Source organism: Ranitomeya variabilis, chromosome 2 (assembly GCF_051348905.1).
Source record: "Ranitomeya variabilis isolate aRanVar5 chromosome 2, aRanVar5.hap1, whole genome shotgun sequence".
Taxonomy (NCBI): Eukaryota; Metazoa; Chordata; class Amphibia; order Anura; family Dendrobatidae; genus Ranitomeya; species Ranitomeya variabilis.
Window position 1 is genome coordinate 83,221,623 of NC_135233.1, and position 21,812 is coordinate 83,243,434.

General features: G+C 41.5%; 1 protein-coding gene across 3 annotated transcripts in view; it reads right to left on the minus strand.

Annotated features, from left to right (window-relative positions):
• Positions 1-21,812, minus strand: part of SLX4IP (SLX4 interacting protein) — a 175,427-nt gene that overhangs the window by 32,827 nt on the left and 120,788 nt on the right. For all 3 annotated transcript variants that reach the window (XM_077282602.1, XM_077282604.1, XM_077282603.1), the window contains one exon: positions 4,646-4,723. In XM_077282602.1, coding sequence (XP_077138717.1) covers positions 4,646-4,723 — 78 coding nt within the window. The remainder of the gene's footprint in view (positions 1-4,645; positions 4,724-21,812) is intronic.

Genomic DNA, 21,812 nt, shown 5'->3' on the forward strand with positions numbered 1-21,812 from the left:
TTGTTTCATCTACGTAGACTGAAATTACGGCTTATGTTGAACATCTTATTAGGAACTGTGGGCGAAGGGGCATTTAAATTGTTAGATAATTGTAAATGAGTGTTGTTAAAAGAAATGCTCACAGTTATCTTTTTGAATAAACAGGATGAAATGATCTTTTGTGCAGCATAAAAGATCATCGTTCTCGGTGGTGCATCGACCTGTGTAAACCTGAGAACCTTGGCAGCCTAGGCAAATTGAGTGATCTATTATAGAAAGCTCAGTGCGCATTGTTTACTTGGGTCTGCCTGTGTAAACAGGTCACCAATCAGTAAATGTTTACCGATGGGCAGTCCTATCGTGCCACCGGTCAGAACCTGTAAACAGACTCAAACTTTAAGATTCTGTAGTCTAGGAGAAAGGAGAGGAGGGTGGTTGAATAAAGGGTGTTAAAAGGGGACTCAAGCCCTTGAAAAACATAGATGAGGGTACATTTGTTCTTTTATAGCCCGACTAGCTACCCAAAATATTAATGACCTCTGTGCCTTTATAACCGGAGGAAAACAAAGATTAGCTTACTGGATTAAGTTTTTAAAGATAGGAAAAGAATGAGCCCGACAATTGTAATCAATAGTACAGAATACGCACACTAGATGACCTACAGGGTCTACCAGAAGAGGTGCCTATGGCATCACTGGCACTACTCGTTTTCAGATCCCACATGTCTGAACAGATGAACTGGCGATAGCAAATGGTCCTGATACATTCCAACATTATGAGAAAAAGTAAAGACTAATCCATGTTAGACTTAAAATTGTATGAACCCCTCAATGAAGGATTAAAGGTTAGGGCATACGTTCTACATATTTAGCGGTGGTTAGCTTGGGTGTTTAAAGTGTGAAAAGCATAATATGAAGGCAACTTCTTCAACACTCAATGAGAAACAATAAACTAAAGAAGTGCACAGTCTCTTTGGAAGGCAATGGTAGACTCTCTTGTGCTTCGAGAACATCTACATTCAATTAGGTCATCGCTCTACTGGATGAGGATCACAATGGCGTACGACCCAGACCTGTATAAGCTGAATGCATTATTATCATTGATGCTGCATCATCACGTGATCATGAACGCCTCACAGAAGCCTGAGAAAAAAGACGATTCCCTTTGATAGCACCACCTAAAGTTGGTTTTGGGTTACGCCTGACCAATAATGACAACAATGTGGACTCGGGTTTCACCAGCTCGGAGCTTTGCTACAACATTAGTTAGATGCTGCTGTCCAGCTGATATAGCCTGAAGGCTGAAATGTATCTCAGGTGAAACTCAGCAAGAAATAGCTAAAGTTTTTACTGTTGTCTCCGTAAGCCAAATATCATTACATTACATATATGTCCATGTTGGCATTCTCATCTGTGGCCTGTCAAAACTGGTTCCCACCACATCTCATAAAAAACAATATCTCTGTCCCACGAAAAAATACAATTTATCAAATGTAATGGCATCTGTAGAGAGATTACATTACCGTAAGTTATTGTATGACAGCTCTGATATGACAGATGAGTGTAAAAATAACCAGCGAGAGCCGTATAATGTTTCACACACCAGTAAAGAATACTATTTATCAGCTACAAGTGGGAATAACATGGAAGACGCTAGATATTTATCGTGTGACAGTACATTGTAAGCGTTTCTACCAAGAGACCATTTTCATAGTTAGCATTTATAGAAAAAGCCATGTTTTTTTTGGTTACCGCTGGAACCCTCGTCTGCTTCCTGAACAGGAGTGAAGAGGTTACTCTCACTTACTCTCATCATTTATTTCAAATGGGAGCTTCGAAAAATGATCACCGTGCATAAACCTCCCCATTGGGAATACCTCTTTAACACCTTTTATTACCTATAAATATTAAATACTGTAAAGCAAATATAATTATGTGCCCCATCCAGATGTTCTTTTCAGTATTAATATCATTATTCATGAACTAAATATACATTTCCCAACACCATTCCTAACAATATAAAGATCCATATAAAACAGCTGGAGAACTTCATAATTTGATATCAGTCTGAGGGTGCAGTCAGTCATCGCAATGCTCGGACTGGCCGGCGGCTCTCCTGACCCAAGCATGACAGTGTGTATTTCTATGCAGCTGTAACTCCTGGGTCAGGAGAGCCACCGGCCAGTCCGAGGATCGCGATGAAATCGTCATCCGTGCTGTAACTGATTGTGCTCTAAAAAGTGGCCATACACCTCCAAAAGCTCTTGGTCAATGTTTGTTCTTGCTTACCACCTCACACACTTGTATGCACCATTTGACCACGCACCCATGCATTTTCAATGATCGGGGTAGAGGAAGACAGGGGCTGTTGTGGTTTTCTTATGTGAGAACAAAGGTATGTTCAAGTTGAAACTCAACAAAACTATTTTTTATCTGTGATATCTGCAAACACATGTCCAATTAGTGGTTCCCATGCCCCATTTCTGGCTCCGTGCCAACTCGGTGTGACCTCCCACTAGTTCCAAAAAACAAAAACCTCAAGAGATAAATTGGAATATACGTTGGAGTGCATGCAGTGTGCAAGCGCATGCTCACACTGGCCACTAAACAGACAAAACCTAAGATAAAAACAAAATAAGTAAATACCCAGCAGTAAATAAATTGCAACAGTGCATGAAAATAACATAGGGTACTTAGCTAATATAAAAAATTATTTAAAAAAAATGTAAAAGCCATCCCCATCACTTACTGGTGACCCTATTCGGGATGGTCCTAAACTCTGACATTACAACTTTAGCATATGTCCTATATCTTCAGTTTTGTCTGCTTAGGTTTCTTTCACACTTCTGTCTGCTGTCGAGCATCGCAATGCGTTGTTGTGACGTATCGACGGACATCGTGAAAGTAGGTAAAAACGTGAGCAACGCATTCAGTGTTTTGACGGATGCGTTGTTGCCTGAGTTCAATGGAGAAATTTCGGAGGAAGAGAGAGAGAGAGAAATGTGCGTGATTTTCCCGGACTTGAAAATCCTTCCGGGCATGCTCAGAGTGGAAAAACGGGATGAGTCGCTGGATTCCTGTTTTTCACAGTCAGCGACGCATCCTGCACCCATAGGCTTCCATTAAAGCCAGATGGTTTGGGGTGAGCTGGACCGCAGAGTGAAGGCAAAAGGGCCAACAAGTGCTAAGCAGCTCCGGGAACTCCTTCAAGATTGTTGGAAGACCATTCCCGGTGACTACCTCTTGAAGCTCATCAAGAGAATGCCAAGAGTGTGCAAAGTAGTCATCAAAGCTAGGATTCGCCTCCAGTGCAATTCCAGGACCACCAGGCACTTGAGAAAAACTGTATTTGAAAAGTCAAGCTGTCATTTATTTGCAACTTATACGTGTATTTAAGCAGCTCTTCCGCTCTCCTATTTACTCCTGACATCAGCAGTCAAAACTGCTGACAGCTTCCCTTTTATAATTTGGTATACCAAAGGTGGCTACTTTGAAGAACCTAGAATATAAGACATCATTTCAGTTGTTTCACACTTTTTTGTTAAGTATATAATTCCACATGTGTTAGTTCATAGTTTTGATGCCTTCAGTGTGAATTTACAATTTTCATAGTTATGAAAATACAGAAAAATCTTTAAATGAGAAGGGGTGTCCAAACTTTTGGTCTGTACTGTACATGCTGCATTCACACGCACTAACATTCCAATTTATCTCTTTTCGATTTTGTTTCAGGTTTTTTGCACTCTGTGTAAATAAGGGTGTTGCCTCCATTTTCCTTGAGCTGGACATTACATTCATATAGTTCCCCATGGCTGGGTGTCCATTAGCCGGGTCTCAGTAATTCTCAGCCCTTATTCACACTACGTCATATGACACATGGTAAGGTTTTAATACTAGCGGTTAGGACCGTCCCGAGTATGGTCACCATGACGGGGTAGGATGGCTTTTACAGGGTTGTTTTTTTTATCAAAATGATGCTAACTAAGTACCCTATCTTATTTTCATGCACTATTGCTATTTATTTACTGAAGGGTATTTGCTCATTTAGTTTTTATCTTAGGTTTTGTTAGATCCCAAAACAGTAGAAATCCCAGGGAATCTAGGGCACCAGAGACAGTTCGTATTTAGAAATAAAGGTAGCATTTATTCCATCCTTAAGATCACATACTGACAATACAAAAGTGGAGTAGACGATGCAACGTTTCGTGTCGGGCACAATTATGTTTTCAAACACATTAACATTCGAGGCATTGAAGCTCCTTGGAACGTTCTTACAATATGGATGATCATTGGGTAGGCTTCAATAGACGTATGAATGAATATAATTATAACGGCTAGTATTAATAGTTCATTAATGGGGATAAATCCCCTGATCATGGCCTTCTCACCATGGAAGACATTATATCCATGCATTCTATAGATACGCTATTGACTTCATCATACACTGCTTAATGACTTGTTATTGAAAAGTGAAATACCCAAAACTGAAAATTTTCATAGAAGACAAAAATATTTCAGATTTAAAAAAATAAAATAAAATATTTTTACTACTCCAGGTGAGAAAAATAATGATTACAAAATATGGGTCAGTGTACACTCATCGTGGAATTTTATGGAATTTCAGAGGCAGTAATAGCAAACCCATTAGTAGTACAATCATAACTTACCTCGATACTGATGTTGCGCCACACAGCGAAGATTTACCCATCTCTTAATAAAATAAGCTGCAATCCGCAACCGAGTTCCTAAAGAAAAACAACAAAATTACATTAAATTTTTGACACCTACATGTAGTAGGCTGAGAAAACAAAGCTGATGTTAAATTGACAGCTATTGTTAGAATGAATATTGCACAAGATGTGGGATGAACGTATGAGGGAAATCCGGTACGCAGTGGACAAGATGCGGCAGAGGACAACACTTCATTCTGATTTATAACTGCTCCTCTGAGAACGGCATGACATTTAATATGTGGGTATCAGGTGCAATGTACTGAGGACTAGGTAGGCATAAAAATATGGAATAGTACATACGATTTTAAGAAAATACTTCCCTACCCCCCCTTCAAAAAAATAAAATTCAGTTACTATAGTCATGGGTAGATGAATGATGAATGATGTCTTGATGAAGTGTGCAAACTGCCTCTTCCGAGAGGAAGAGGACTTAAACTCTAGCGCCACCCATCAGAAGGAGCAATCCTAAAAATGACTTCATCGACCCTTTAACAAGCCTTGTCACATGACATAGGATAAAATCCAAACCCAGCACTCTATTTGCATACACATGTTTCTGGGTGTTTGCCTCTTATCAGTGCAAAGCAAGAGGACTGATTTGGCCAGATGAGAGGCCTCTGATGGTAATCTAAGGAGTAATGTCTCTCCTAGTAGCGAGTGCCAAGCCAGAGTAAAAAGACTTATAGGCCATGCAAGGCTCCTCTGGGAAATTAAAGAGGTTGTCCACTACTTTTTCTGATCAGCCAGGGTCCGACACCCACGCTGATCAGCTGTTATCTGTGTCGGCGGCCAACGTCCGGAAGTACTCAATAGCAGAGTTGCTCTTTCTACTTATAGTGTCCGCCGCAGGGTACTAAACATCCACATCCTATTGATTTAAAAAGGAGGCAGATGTGTGCTACCAAGCCCTGGACACTACAAGTAGACTTCCTGCCACCGACATCAATAACATCTGATCAGCGGGGGTGCCGGGTGTCGTACCCCAGCTGATTAGATATTGATGCTCTATCCTAAGAACAGGTCATCAGTGAAAAAGTAGTGGACAACTTTACGATACGTCATCAATTTAAAAGTAGTGGATAACTTCTGCAAATGTATAAATTGTCTCTTCAGAGAGGAAGAGGACTAGAACTGTAATGTCACCTATTGGAAGTAGGAACGCCAATGTTTTACGGTGTTTTCCCCTCTTCCGTACAAAGCAAAACGTTCTGATTTGGCTGGATAAGAAGTTTCTAAGGGGTAATAACTCTCCTTGTGGAAATGGCGCTGGGCAGGAAATAGAGCTGAAGTGACCGAGGCTTCAGATCTACAAATAGCTCTTCAGCCTCATTTGCATATCAATTGAAACACTGATTTTTCACTATTTGGGAAAAGGACTGGCCATGTCATAGTATTGCTGGACTTGTCTTTGAAAGAGCTGCATGCCCATATGAAAAGTTTTGGGTGAAAACCTGCTGATAAATTATCCTTTTACTTTTCTATTTTGTAAGCAGTGGTAGGGAAAGCAATGTGTGAAAGGACTAGTTAAGGAGTAGCGCTTGAGATACACCGGACTCGCCCCCCGAAAAAGCTGTCACAGCAAAACTCAGGGTCGCTCAGGAGTCTGGCGTGCCACTAGGACTCTATACTTTTATATATATAACCATGTTTTTTCTTCTTGTTTGTGAGTATATGATAGTAAGTAATCCAGAGGTTACAGACTCCTGAGTTTCGCTGTCACAGCGTCTTCGGGGGTAAGTCTGCTATGTCTCAAGTGACACAACTTCATACAAGACAGAAATATTTTCATATTTTTGTGTAATTATATTCACATGGCCATCACGGAGGTTACCTCACTCAGGCTCTCTCTCTTACCCAAGAAAAAGGGTAACTTAAAGAGGTAACATTTAAAGGGATTGCACCCAGCATGGGTGTGCCCAGTACGGCAGCTCAGCATGATTTAGCAATGCAAAATAAAGGCGTGGATAAAATGGCACTGTTATACAGAATAAATTGATACCTTTAGGGAAGAAATCCAATTAGTGGATGTTCTTTAAACCTCATTTGAAGTTTTAAGGTAATAATCTTTAGGTGCATAGTGGCCGGACTATGGGGAGGGTTTTTGGCTCCAGCCCCAGCCCCTTCATCTGTGTCTGGTGTCTGTATGACAAGTCACTGCTTTGGGAATAACCTGCCTCCTTGAAATTTTGCATCGGCACTGTCCTTGCATGGGCGGCACTTGCGCAGATTGATCTCCCGGCAGTCTCCTTTAGAGATTTTATTCAGCCGAGATCTAAATCTGTGCATGCACCACCACCAGCGCCATTTTATTGAAGACTGCCGGGAGGTCAATTTGTGCACTCACTGCCGGCGGCAAGGACAGAGCAGCATGAAATTTCAAACTGGAGGCAGGCCATTCACAAAGGCAGTGACCTGCCATACAGACACCGGTGGCAGGCAGAGGGGCCGGAGCAGAAGCTGAAGACCCTACCCACAGTCCTGCCCATGAGCACCTAAAGCTTATAACCCAAAAACTTCAAATGCAGATTAAAGAACAACCACCATAAGGATTTATTCACTAAAAGGTATCTATTTAATCAGTCAGTATAACAGTGCCATAATGGCCATGCCTTTATTTTATATTGCTAAATCACACCAACAGGTCCTCTTTAAGTGAATGTGGTGGACAACAATACCATACACAGTCTATTGACAGGTGTGGTGCTGTTTCTCAAGGAGAGCAGCCATGTTTTTCTAATTCTTCACAACCCCATTAAGCATGTGCATTCCCCTAAGTGTTCTATGCGTCCCTTGATTGAGCATGGTAACTTTGAGGTTAGCAACTCTCATTTTGCAAGGTTCTTGATTCGAATGTGGTAAACGACAACATCAGCATGAAGATTGCATGTTCTCTCCTTGTTTAATTGGGTTTCTGGCTTCATCCTACATATCGCTAGATGGAAGAGTGTCAGGGAAATGAGAATGTCAAATACAAAAAATGAGGTTCTCGTAAAGGCATTAAGATCAACACGAGCTGCAGAAGAATTGGGGAAATAGCAATTATGACATGTGTACCCTGATTGACCAAGATGTTGAAGTTCAACCTGCTGGATCTATCTGTCTCTGGAGAATTGGGAAGCCACTATACACACTTAACTGTCAGCTGATCCACAGAAATTGTCTGGTTCGGCCGACTGTTCTCCAATGTGTATTGGGCTTTAGGTGTAGAGCGAGCAGCCTGACAGAGCAATGTGAACATTGGCCTTAACAAACAGCTGATTGGTGGTGGTGCCAAGAGTTGGATGACAACAACCCCTCGGCCTCTGTGCTTGATTGATGGCTGCAGTGGGCATTTGGTTGGCCACAGCAGCAATCAATCAAGCACAGAGGGAGAAGGGTTGGGGAGCGTGCATTACAGAGGCCAAAGTGCACTTGAGTGCTAGGATTCGCCTCCAGTGCAATTCCAGGACCACCAGGCACTTGAGAAAAACTGTATTTGAAAAGTCAAGCTGTCACTTATTTGCAACTTATCAGTGTATTTAAGCAGCTCTTCCACTCTCCTATTTACTCCTGCCATCAGCACAGTCAAAACTGCTGACAGCTTCCCTTTTATAATTTGGTATACCAAATCCTGTTCTTCGCCCTTCCATGTAGACACTTTGACTGCATACACACCATGTTTAAACTTGTTCCCGGTCTCGGCATGGCTCCACTAATGTGTTTCAGGTTGATACATTACAAACATTTAATAAATCGTCAGCTTTCCGGTGTTGCTGTTTATTTATAGATTATATGATTAAGTACGTCTGAGGACCTGTGAATATAGAGATGTTGTCCTTTCTTTATATAATAGCAAACTGTTTATTTTAGCATTAGTGGTTTTGATTCAAGTAGGATTCCCCTGCTAACTAATTTAAAAAGCACTTGACAGCTACTGCAAGCAGGATACACTTGTCTCAACGGAAATTCAACGTACAATAGCCAATTATGGCATCTAGGTGGCCATAAAGACAGGTTGATAGAAAACATTAGCAATCAGTGAGAATGGCAAATAATGAGATTGGCAACCAGTGGGAGTCACAGATTAAGATTTTTTGTCATGTCTCAAACTTGAGCAAATCTTCTTGACGGAGGTGAAGAATATCCTTCAGTTTTTCTCTTCAGCCTTCTTTGGGATAAAGCTTCAAATGCAATATTAGGACATTCTGTTAAGGCTCATTTAGACATCTTTGCGAATCGGTCCTAGAACAGACCACAAAGTACGGACTGGCCAACCAAGATGTGACAGTTTCAAGATTTCTTTGAGGCGGTCATGCTCTGTTCAGGATCCATCCATGCAGTTTAATAGCAGATCGATTTGCACAGATATCTGCATGAGCCTTTAATCAGAAGTTCTTGACCAGATTGCTGGATTATTTTTTATTTGCATTGGGCAGTGATTTCACTTATTCCAGTTTCATACATCCAACATTCATAGAACAAGTGTGCAACAAATAGTCAGGACTGGCCATGGGTCTCCTCACCCAAACGCAAAAGCCTCAGACATACCGATGAAACTGTGGAGTTCAGGTCAATCTGGAAATCGAAGTCCATATTTGGACCGTGAATTTCGGACTTGTGAAACTGACCTTACAGTAATAATAAAGTAGATGTAGACAAGATGAGTAGGAAAAATCAGAATCAGTCCATTCCCTGTGCTGGCCCTCATTCCTCATTACCAGGGCAGAAGGCTTGAAAACATAGTACATCGACTCCACCATCAATTTTTAGGATAGAAGGGCGACTTGACCATTTGGACTTTGTATGTTTATAGTATTTACTAAAGCTCCATTGTAGAGACTGGAAACCTTACAAAGGATCACGCAAAAGTGCTCGGATAAGGTGCTATCCGAGCATTCTCAGGTGCTTACCGAGTGTCTTCACCGGGCTCAAAAAATATGTTCCAGTCCCTGCGGCTGCATGTCTCACAGCTGTTTGACAGCCACAACACATGCAGGGATTTCCTGTTTGTTAGACAATCCCGGCAAGTGTTGCGGCTGTCTAACAGCCACGAGACATGCAACTGCAGGGACTCGAACATATTATCCGAGCACGACGAAGACATTTGGTTAGCACAACTTACCAACAATTTATCCAAGCAAGTTCGCTCATCACTAATCTCAAACTGTGATGGCGTTGGGGCAAACTCATGTTTGGGCACACAATATCTATAACACTAGTAGCAGCCACATTGATTGTCTAAGGTTTGCCCTTGAATATAAATTTTATCTAAAATATTCATCTTCTTTTGGGAGTATGATACAATCTGCCAGATGCGTCAAACCATTTCCATCAGAAAGTTAACCCAGGTCATTGTGATGATGTCATATTCACACAATTATGAAATAATGAAAAAAAGGCAAAAATTTCCCAAATCCCAGTCCAAATTCATATGTGCTGACAATAAAAAATATCTTTAAAATGATTGAGACAAAACCATAACATAAAACTAACATAAGTCTAGATTTATGGCCATTTCCTCTAATTGTGAAGCCCACGGTAAAAAGTGATTCATTGTCTGTGTATTCCGAAAAGAACAAAGAAGTGAGAGGAGCCTTTGCATGTGTGTAGACAGACATGGCTTTTCAGACAGTGCAAGGGCATCCAGACTTGGGATACAGCTCAGAGACCAAATGTCATAGTGCCGCCTTATGTCACACATTCAAACAAGGCATGGATAAAATGGCAACGCACTGTCAAAGCATCGGATTGTTTTATAGAAAACAAGATTCCTCTTGTGTCCACAATCTTGAATGGAATTAGAAGATTACGAATTGGCAAAGTAAAGAGGGGCACACAAAGAGGTCTTGGAAAAGAGCCGGACATCTAAGTTCCTCCAATTTCCCTACGGGAGGAAACGCCTACTAAATTATTAATGTGAGAACAGGTGAGCCTTGTTTCACTTATTCACATTTTGATATTTTCCATAGAAAAAGCTATTTAACCCTTTAATGCCACAGCCATTTTTCAGCCTAAGAACGTAAACAATCTATATGGTTTTTGCTTCCACAGCTTCAACACGTTTGTTCGGTTAGTAGTATGAAATGTATTTATGTGGATGAGTGGTATATTCTGGGGGCATAAATTTAATTTACACGTGAATTGGTATTTAATTTGCTTTTTGTTTTTTTTGTAAAGGTGAAGGAAACAAATCCCATAGATAAGTTGTAATTTCTGAGATGTGAATACCTCATTTAGAAGTTCTCCAGGGTAGATGATAAAGGTTGGATTGCTAGGCCTTAAAATCAGTGAGGCCAAATTACCATGTAAATTAAGCTTAATGAGAATATTCAACCATTGCTGTATTAAAAAGTATCTAAAGTTTTTTTCTTCATTTAATTTATCCTGCAGGCATTGCAAAGTTATGAGTTGTTATAATATATACTTTATTACCTTAATACAGCTCCTTCTGTACCAAACACTGGGCTGCACTGCTCTTATAATGCTCAATTTATGCTTCTTTAGAAGATACTTCCAACTGCTGCTTAGCAAGAATCCCCATAGAGCATCTTTGTACAGAACTTTCCCTCTTTAACCACGAGGAGAAACACAAGAAGCTCACAGATGAATGTCATGTAAACCGAGTGTTGGAATATACACTGTGTGCTCAATTACTAGGCAGGCAGGGAGTATTTTGCCTATATTCATTTTTATGTTTCCAACTCCGCGCTCCATAAACCTGAATGCTTGTTGAAAGAAGCAGATCAGGTGATGTGTATTGGTGTAATGAGGAGGGTGAGGCCTAAGGATACAATACCCTTTACCAAGCTGTGCAGAATTATTATGCAGCTTATTTTCATCAAGCAAAATCAGCCCCAAAAAAGAGTTTCATTTGACTCAAAAATTGCTACAAATCTTACAGAGCGACACAGAAGTGTTGAAATTGCTAAGATATTGGGGTGCGATTGCAAAACCATCAAAACTTATGTTGAATAGTCAAAACGGTTGCAAAATCATGTTGAATAAAAAAGATGCACATTAATTGGCAAAGATTTGAATCCTCCAGTGCTGTCATATTCCAGAAGTACAAGGTGTTCAGTGCTCAGAGACATGGCCGAGGTGAGGAGGCTGAAACCCGACCACCACTGATCAAGACACAGAAGGGGAAACGTCAAGACTGGGCCAAGAAATATCTGAAGCCAGATTCTTCAAAGGCTTTATGGACTCAGGAGATGATAGTGACTCTTGATGATGAGAGGAGAGTGATGGACCAGTTGGACGGGACTGTGGCTGGATTTAGTAATGGGCACAGACCTCCACTTCGACTAAGACACCAGCAATGTAGAGGTAGGGCACTGCTATGGGATGGTATTATTAAAGATGAGCTAGTTGGTCTTTATCAGTTTTAAGATGGACTCAAAATCAGCTTCCAAACCTACTGGTGCTTTTTAAAAGAAACGTTCTTCAAGCAGTGGTACAGGAAAAAGTCGGCATCTTTGAAGAAAAACTTTGATTTTTATGCAGGTCAATGCTTCATCCCATGCAACGAACTTCTCCACTGTTTGGAAAGACAGGAAAGGACTTAAGGATGAAGGAATAATGACCCTCCACCTTCCTCATCTGACCTAAACCCTCCCGAGAACTTGTGGACCCTTCTTAAATGAAACATGAAGGAAAAAGTCATCTCTCTGACCAGTGGTCTGGGAGGCTGTGGTTGGTGCTGACCAAAAAGTTGATCAAGAGATTAAGAAACTGACAACCTCAATGGCGGTTATTGAAAAGAACAGCGGCTATATTAGGCACTATTCTTTATTAAATGTCAGAAATGTCATTTTGCTTTGAGTTGTTTGGTGATTATTCTCACTTTAACAGATGAAGAGAAACAAATGAGATGAGAAAAATTATGTTTTTCACTTAGTTACATAATAATTCTGTACACTAATAGCTGCAAAATAATTCAGCAAACAGATATTCTCCTAAGAAAGACAAAACCGCACTTTTACTTTCCTCAATATTCAGGTTCAGATTAATTAATCTTTTGCATTTATGGCAGACTTGGCCCTCTCCTAGTTTATTTGAGATGGGTCGCTGCCATCAATTGATAAAGGAGTTTTGTTTTTTTTTTAAATTAAAAAGGAAGAATGTCCGACATTCACATTCTCATCTGCGGTCTATGGTTTGGTGTGAATAAAGTATAAAGCTATAAGACATTTCCAAATCACTGCACTCTTGATTTCTTTACATTTTACACAGCATCCCAACTTTTTTGGAATTGGGGTTGTACGTTAAAAGGCATCCTCACAAGATCACCTTGTGGCTTTACAGAGGTCCTCTGCTGAATTATTTTATATGTGATGGTTATCATAAAGTGACCTATTACACAAGGTTTATAGTCAACCGCAACTTTTCATGCCTCGAGCACTTTGGGCGTTGAGCTTAATGGTGCATGCAAGGTCACTATTTATCACATCCCTAATGGCGCTGAATACCTGTTATAGAAACTCCTACAATAAAAGGGTTTAGTTTACATCCATACTACAATAACTACTGCCATTACTGCAGCCAGGGAATTTTAATGGCAGATGTACAATCTTTATCTACACTACAGAATAAATCCTCAAGAAACCTAAAGGTGCTGTCTAAGATTAGAAAAAAATGTCTGCTTTTCCCCTCACCCGTGTCATGGGCTTATTATAGTTTTACAGCTCAGCTCCATTAAAAAAGGCAGATCTTTTTTCTAATCTCACATAAGCCCCTTAAAATCATAGCTGCAAGGATCCTAAAACAGGACGTATCTGAAAAGTGCAATCCCTTCTTGCATTCTAAAAGCAAGGGAACTTTAATTTAAGAATAAAAGGCGGAGACATGCTTACAAGTTTTATCTTTATGTTGACTGCGTCCAGAGCCACTGGTGTAAAGGATCATGTACTATATAGGTCTGGCATGTCAGTATGAGGAGACTTAAATGCCTTGCATGCTCCCCTGGGAAATTAAATATGCAAATAGTCTCTCCAGAGAGGAAGAGGAATTTTACTCTAGTGCCACCTATTGGAAGTAGCAATTCTACAAGTCATTATCGACCCTTTAATGAGACAATTGGCATATTTTATTGCCAAAGGAGCATGCAAGGCGTTTAAGTCTCCTCATACTGCCATGCCAAACCTGGCATGTCACTCTCCTCAAGGAGAAACCTTACCCCTGAGATCCCAGTCTTAGCCCCTCACACAGCCAAATCATATCTCATACTTTGTATAGACGAGGACCAATAGCCGAAACACCAGGTCAACAAATTGCGATTCTGATTTGTCTTTTATACTAAGTCATGCTTCAAAGTTCGATAATGACTTGTAGGATTGCTACTTCCAATAGGTGACACTAGAGTTCTAGTCCTCGTCCTCTCTGAAGAGACAATATTCATATTTAAATTTCCCAGAGGAGCATGCAAGGCTTTTAAGTCTCCTCATACTGGTGTGCCAGACCTGGCATGCCACTCTACACAAGGAGAAACCTTACCCCTTAGATATAGGATATATAATACATGATCCTTTACAATAGTGGATCTGGACGCAGTTGAATACGGAGCCATAAAAATAAAACTTGTAAGCAAGACAATTTCCATATATACCCTACAGGTACAGAGCTATTTATTTTCCATGGGAATCAGCTGCCACAATTTTCCTAGGGTCTGTTCACATATGTGAGACATCCGTATACAGTGGAAACTATGACGCGGCGACAGATTGGTGATACAATAAATCAGTACAGCACTTAATGGATCCCAATGACTTAGAATTAGGGATGAGTGAATACATTTGTAAGACCCACTCCATTGGGCAGGTCAGCATTCTGTGGCCAATGGACGGGAGTCCCGCAAACAACCTCCCATTTGTCGACATCATGTCTCCTCCCCAGATTAGCCAAGCTGGCATGATGTTGTGTGTGCCAGGCCACGGGAATGCGACTTGATTCGTTCACCTCTACTTCAAATTAAGTCTTTTAAGGTTTCCATAGTTTTGATTGGAAGGAGAGCTCTATATCCAGTGATATTATTGCAGTCAAAAATTGTGGCTGGATTTCCCAAACCGCCAAAAAGAAAGCTTAGTAGAGTTAAGCGAATTTATTTGGATTTGGTTGCCGAATCTGAATTTGCCATATTCCGGCCATATTCGAACCCTATTTGTGCCGAATGTATGTTTGATGATCGGTTCCGAACATATTTGGTAATTTCTACTCCCATTGACTCTAATGACGTTCAGCTGCGTTCAACGAATATTGCAAAGCAATATTCGATGCCGATCGTATTCAGAACCGAATCCAAACAAATTCACTCAACTCTAAAGATTAGAAATTTAGAAATACGATTATATGATATACTTCAGGGTGAGTGCCACGATAGTGAAGGAATCTCATTTGGGTCAATATAAAAATAATGTTACAGCCATGGCATGAGTGATTATCTATGAAAGTAAAATGCAACCTGAGCTCGAGACAGACATGTTCTAGAAAAGGACTTACTGAGTAGATTCATATATATTTTTGTTGTAAAAGACGTGATCTACTCTTATCAATTCCTGTTCATTCTGAGTTTTGGAGTCCACTGGGTGGTCTTACCCGCTCAATCACCATTAGGACCACCCACAGGACTCCTAAGCCCAGAAGGGAACTCAGCTCCTTCTGCCCTATAAATGCTGCATAAAGCTCAGCCGACCTGTTCAATGCTCAAGGTCTCTTCAAAGTCTTATTAATAAAAGATCTATCATATATATGATGGGATGGCCCAGCAGTATGACATATAATTAACAAATTTGCATTATGACATAATAGTGAAGTAGGTGCCCCAAAGCCAGGGGTCCAGTGTGTCACCACTGCAATCAATCATTGGCTGCAGGGGTCTTGCATGGACCATGCAGGAAAAGGAGAGAAGAACAGGAGTGTTACTGCCATAAGTGCAGAGAAGCAGCAAGGAAAGCTATATGTGTGCTTTTTATTACTGTTAGAGCACATTTGTGTCCTGGGCAGATCAGTATATATACATAAACCTATGCAAAGCTAAAGGGAGGAAAATGTGAAGACTGTGAGGAATCAGACTCTGCAGAACTTCTTTATACACAGATGATTAGTAAATGAGCAGCAAAGCTCCAGCTTGACATTTACAAATCTATTATAACACCTCGGAAAAATCATCAATAAAAAGATTAGGTGCATGTTCTGTAACCAAAATTAATTTAATTTCCATGGTTCTACAAGTATTATGTAAAAGAGTTTGTTGGTTTAATCTCAGTTTTGGACACTTTTCAAACAGAAAAACAAGGCCCGTAATTCCAAGTAAAACAGCGTAACACTCCACGGACAGTTAGCTAAGAGAATACCACACTGCAGCTCTGATTGTGAAAACGCTGCGACTGCCAAAACTACAACACTTTGGGTGGGCAAGCAAGCTAAGTGAACTCAAGGAGTGACTATAAAAGGCTGATCACTTTCAGATGCTCTGGATGACGGGATTCGCGGCCTTTCATGACTCACACAAGTGCGTACGTTGTAGGTAGTGACATTTCAATATATCCTATAATAATTGGGTTTAATTATGTGTAGGAAAGTGGGATCAGGCAATTGAAATTTGAATACTTGATATTTTTGTTTTCAGGGGAGATGAGCCACTGCCAGAGCCGTCTGGCCATGACTTTCTTTACTCCTCATTGAGAACACATTAACACTCTGCAGAGTCAAGTATTTGTGTATAGGGGAGTTGTGAGAGACAGCGGTCTATGCAATGAACCTTCGGCATATGCTAAACTGTCAGATGCTTTACAATCCAGAAGAGGAAGTCCTTGCACCTGAAAGGCTGGTAAGACAGTATCAACACACAGATTTCTGGCCAAGATCAATGTTGTAACGAGTCCATCTATGCTCATTCACGGCCCTTTTACACAGTACGATGCAAAGTGTATGGGGACCAGACAATTCTTTCTACAGTCATTCAGGTCTAATACAGCATGCATATGGCTGGCAGCACATCGTCTATACTGTGAGATGTGCTGCCGACAACGAAGAGTTTCAGGCTCACATAAACAATCCAATCAGCTTAACCAGTTAAATACAGGGCCATTTTCCCCCCATACAAGACCTAGCATATTTTCATACATAAAATCCATCTTTCGTTCGAAAGACCAGCACTTAAACATTTGAATACGTTCCTTAGTATTGCAGATTTCCTCTGTAACTGGGGCTGGCACATTTGTGACAGTTACAGAGCAAATTCAACTATTGAGTAACACTGTATAACCATCAAACTGATCTGGGGCTGCTGAGAGCTGGCAGCTTCTGCTCCCTCCTAGAGCCTGGCGATGACATGAGCACTAGGATGAGAGGAGTAAGAAATGGTAGTGTTTCCTAAACTTTATCTATAGAGCAGGTTAGTTCTCAGTATACAGCAATTAGGAAGACAGAGACAGAAATACACCATATCTGCCTTTTTTATGCAGAGTTCATCTGACAAATTGTGTCCACGCTGCTCCAGCTACACGATGTCACAGGGTTACCGCAACAGTTTGGAGCCAGAAGACTGCATCTGATTGCTCCTACTGAAATACGCATTTTATACAATAGAAAAACAGAACCTAATATTTCGTACAGAAACCTTTGTTTGCAATTACGTCTCCTGTAGTTCTTGATCAAGTTTTCGCACACTGTAGCAGGGATTTTGGCCCACTCCTCCATTGTCCAGATCTTTCAGGTTTTGGGGTTGTGACTGGGAAACATTGAGTTTCAGCTCCCTCCAAAGATTTTCTATTGCTTTCAGGTCTGGAGACCTTGAAATGCTTCTTACGGACCCACTCCTTAGTTGCCCTGGCTGTGTGTTTCAGCTCAAGACCCAGCCATGACCCATCTTCAATGCTCTTACTGAAGGAAGGAGGTTGTAGGTCAAAATCTCGCCATACATGACCCCATTCATCCTCCCTTCCTTCAATACGGTGCAGATGTCCTGTCCCCTTTGTGGAAAATCACCCCCAGAGTATGATGTTTCTCTCACAATGCTACACGGTTGGGACGGTGTTGTTGGGGTTGTACTCATTTTTCTTCTTTCTCAAACACCGAGTGGAGCTGACACCAAAAAGTTCTATTTTGGTCTCCTCTGATTACATGACCTTCTCCCATGCCTGCTCTGGATCATCCAGAGGGTCAATAGTGAACTTCAAACGGGTCTGGACATGTGCTAGCGTAAGTAGGGGGACATTTCATGCAGGATTTTAATCCATGATGGCGTAGTGTGTTACTAACAGTAATGTTTGAGACTGTGGTCCCAGCTCTCTTCAGGTCTCTGACTAGATCCTCCCGTGTTGTTCTGGACTGATTCCTGACCCTTCTCAGAATCATCCTTACACCATGAGGCAAGATCTTGTATGGAGCCCAAGACCGAGGAAGATTGACAGTCATCTTGTGTTTCTTCCATTTTCTAATAATTGGTGAGAAGTCAACAACTGTTGGCACAAACTGCTTGACTATTGTCCAGTAGCCCAGCTTTGTGCAGGTCTACAATTTTGTCCGCAGTGTTCTTAGACAACTTTTTGGTCTTGGCCATGGTGGAGAGGTTGGAGTGTGATTGACTGAGTGTGTGGACAGGTGTCTTTTATACAGGTCACACGTTCAAAAAAGTGCAATTAATACAGGTAATGAGTGTAGAGTAGGAGGGCTTCGTAAAGAAAAACTAACAGGTCTGTGAGAGCCAGAATTCCCACTGTTTAGTAAGTGATATATATACTTATTTCACGCAAGAAAATGCTATTTATTTATTTAAAAATTAGATTCTGTTTTTTTCCTTTTAGATTCTGACACTCACAGCTGAAGAGTACGGTAAAAATTACAGACCTCTTCATTCTCTGTAGGTGGGAAGACTTCCAAAATTGGCAGTGTATCAAATACTTATTTTCCCGTATGTATGTATTGTAAGATTGCACTTACTAAGTGTATTGGGGGACACTCGCTTGGCACGGGATTAACGTAGTCAGGCCCGGTTTTTCCAAACAAAACAGTCCATACGGTTTATTAAAGCCTCATAAACCGCACCGTAAGCCAGGTTACATCATCAACAGGATATCACAAAGGCCATAGAACTTTACACGTTATGGCTTTAACTCATTAGCCACACATTATCCATTTGCAGCAACTAATCACGCTGGTCCTCTCCTGACCAGTTGCCGTGGGTTACCACACAGTTCATAGAACATCACAAGCACCAACAGTCTGTATAGGTACCTGACGGGAGCTCCTGCTCCACCTGCTGACTCTTTGTCAGTCCTCTCTTCCGGGAAAGCTGCCTCACGGGGATCACCAACTTGCCTGGGCGGCACACCTTAGTCAGTCCAGACCCACCGAAGGACGGTAGCTTCCCCAACACAGACCATCCAGGTCCACAGTTTCACTGTGCGCTGCTCAGGGATCCGGTCCTACTCCCAGGACCTCCCAACACACAAGCATGTGGCCTGTCCAGGTGCTATTCAGGACTTCGTCCAACACCCCAGGCATGTGACCTGTCTGGGTGCTATTCAGGACGTTAGTCCAACACCCCAGGCCACCAGGTCCAAAGCCCCACCATGTGCTGTTCAGGAATCCTACTCCCAGGACTTCCAACACAGGCTTCTAGGACCTTGCACTTTGACCATTCAGATCCAAACACTGGAACCACACAGGAACATGTGACCCACACCTTTAACCACTCCCCTGGGTGGGAGTGTGGGTGTGTGGCTAGATTATCCCGCCCATCTCACATAACTAGCCCTGCCAGCCTCCCATGACTATTATACAACACTATACTTGTAGGACTACAGGTCCCAGAACACCACATCGCTTCAGGCTGGCATCGCAGAGTCTTCTCCTCTGCAACACACATATCGGCCATTCACCACAATGCCGGACTTTGTCTTATTACCACAGCCATGCATGCAACTGCCATGCACTCTCATGGCCTCAATACACCTCTGTGCGCATACTGGGGAGACCATGCAGCGCCCCCTACCTGTTACAGGGGTCACTGCATCACAGTATATATAAGTATTGTGGGCCTTTTTTTGGGACAAAGTAAGGTATAAATTGCCAAATATCTCTAGTAAGGGACACATTTCACCAGGCACGTCCTTTACCCATTCCTCATGTAATCTCTCTGTATACAGCTTACTCCTTTCAGACACTTCGCCGTGGACAACAGATGGAGAACAGAAGACAGTTTTCCTTTATGAAAGCTTGTATTTATATGTTAGCATTGAATGTTTCAGAATGAGTAATCGTTTGTAGGGAGTGGTAATCTGCCCTGCTTGTTATAATTCACGGTCCCAGGACAGTGAGAGGAAATATCAGAGACTAAGTTTTTGCTGTAAAATTATCCAGCAACACTTGTTTTCCAGTGCAGTCACAGCCAAGCTGACTCGATATTCCTCATGGCTGCCAAATCGAGTCTGTGGTACGGTGTAGAGCAGTGGAAAGCCCTCTCCCACGGCTATTAGTGACCATTCATTTTGGAGCCTGGGAAAGTGCCTCTGAGCTCGCAGCTATCTGGAGTTGCCTGACAGGTGCCTGCTTCTCACAAAATTCTGGCACCTGCTTAACCCTCTTGGAGCATAAAGTTAGGTCTTCCCAAAAGCCTGACCTTATTATGTCAGCCATTTTACATTTCTACGATGTGGGCCTACTGACGTACCATCCACGTGGTCAGGTAGCAGAGCGTGTACCCCAATGGGTACAATTACAAAGGCTATAACTAGATGGAAAGGGAACCTGTCACTATGAAAATGCAGTCTAATTTGTAGGCACCGTGTTATAGAGCAGGGAGAGCGGAGCAGATTGATATATAGTTTTGTCAGAAAAGATTCCGTAAAACCTGTGATTTAATCATGTAATCCTCTGCTCTTTCTGGGATTTTATGTCCAGTGGGCGATCCTACCAGTGACTGACAGCGATCTCTGCCTGTACATTTATACAAGGAAAACTGTCAGTCACTGATAGGACTGCCCACTAGACTGAAAATCTGAGAAAGAGCAGAAGTTTAAATAACTAAAAGGGGTAATCCAGAGGGCAAAGAAATTTCACTCTAAATTACTATTTGATGCCGTAATTTAAACTAATAATAATAATCATTTTTATATAGCGCTAACATTCTGCAGCGCTTTACAGTTTGCACACATTATCATCGCTGTCCCCAATGGGGCTCACAAGCTAAATTCCCTATCAGTATGTCTTTGGAGTGTGGGAGGAAACCGGAGTGTGGGAGGAAACCGGAGTTCCCGGAGGAAACCCACGCAAATACGGGGAGAACATACAACTAACTTATAGTATGCTTGCATGATAAGTTCCCTAACTACACTAACAGCTATCGTACTTTTTCCCGACTTTCTACTGCACTGGGATTCTCAAACGAAGCGTTACCCACAGGAAGTAGGGCAAAAAGTCAACAGCAGTTAGATAGTGTAGTTTGGGAACAATAGGGAATTTTTAATGCAAGCATATTAGAAATTAGTTTAGGTTACAGCATCAAACAAATAGGGATTTAGATTTTAATTTCTTTGGCCTCTGGACCACCCCTTTAACCTCTTCACCTCCGAGTCTGTTTGCACCTTCCTGACCAGGCCAAATTTTACAATTCTCCTTCTCTACTCCCCTCTTATCTCCTCTTCCCACAATCGCATACAAGATTTCTCTCGCATATCACCCCTACTCTGGAACCCTCTACCACAACACATCACACTCTCGCCTACCACCGAAATCTTCAAAAAGAACCTGAAGACCCACCTCTTTCGACAAGCCTACAACCTGCAGTAACCACCGATCAACCAAACCGCTGCATGACCAGCTCTATCCTCACCTACTGTATTCTCACCCATCCCTTGTAGATTGTGAGCCTTCGCGGGCAGGGTCCTCACTCCTCCTGTTTAAGATTATTGTACTTGTTTTTATTATGTATACCCCTCCTCAGATGTAAAGCGCCATGGAATAAATGGCGCTATAACAATAAATAATAATAATAATAATAATAATTCTGACCAGTGTCACCTTATGTGGTAATAGCTCTTCAAAGAATCCAACCGATACTGAGACTGTTCTTTCCTACTATTGTACTTTATGTAAGTGGTAAAATTAAGTCGAGTTTTTTTGT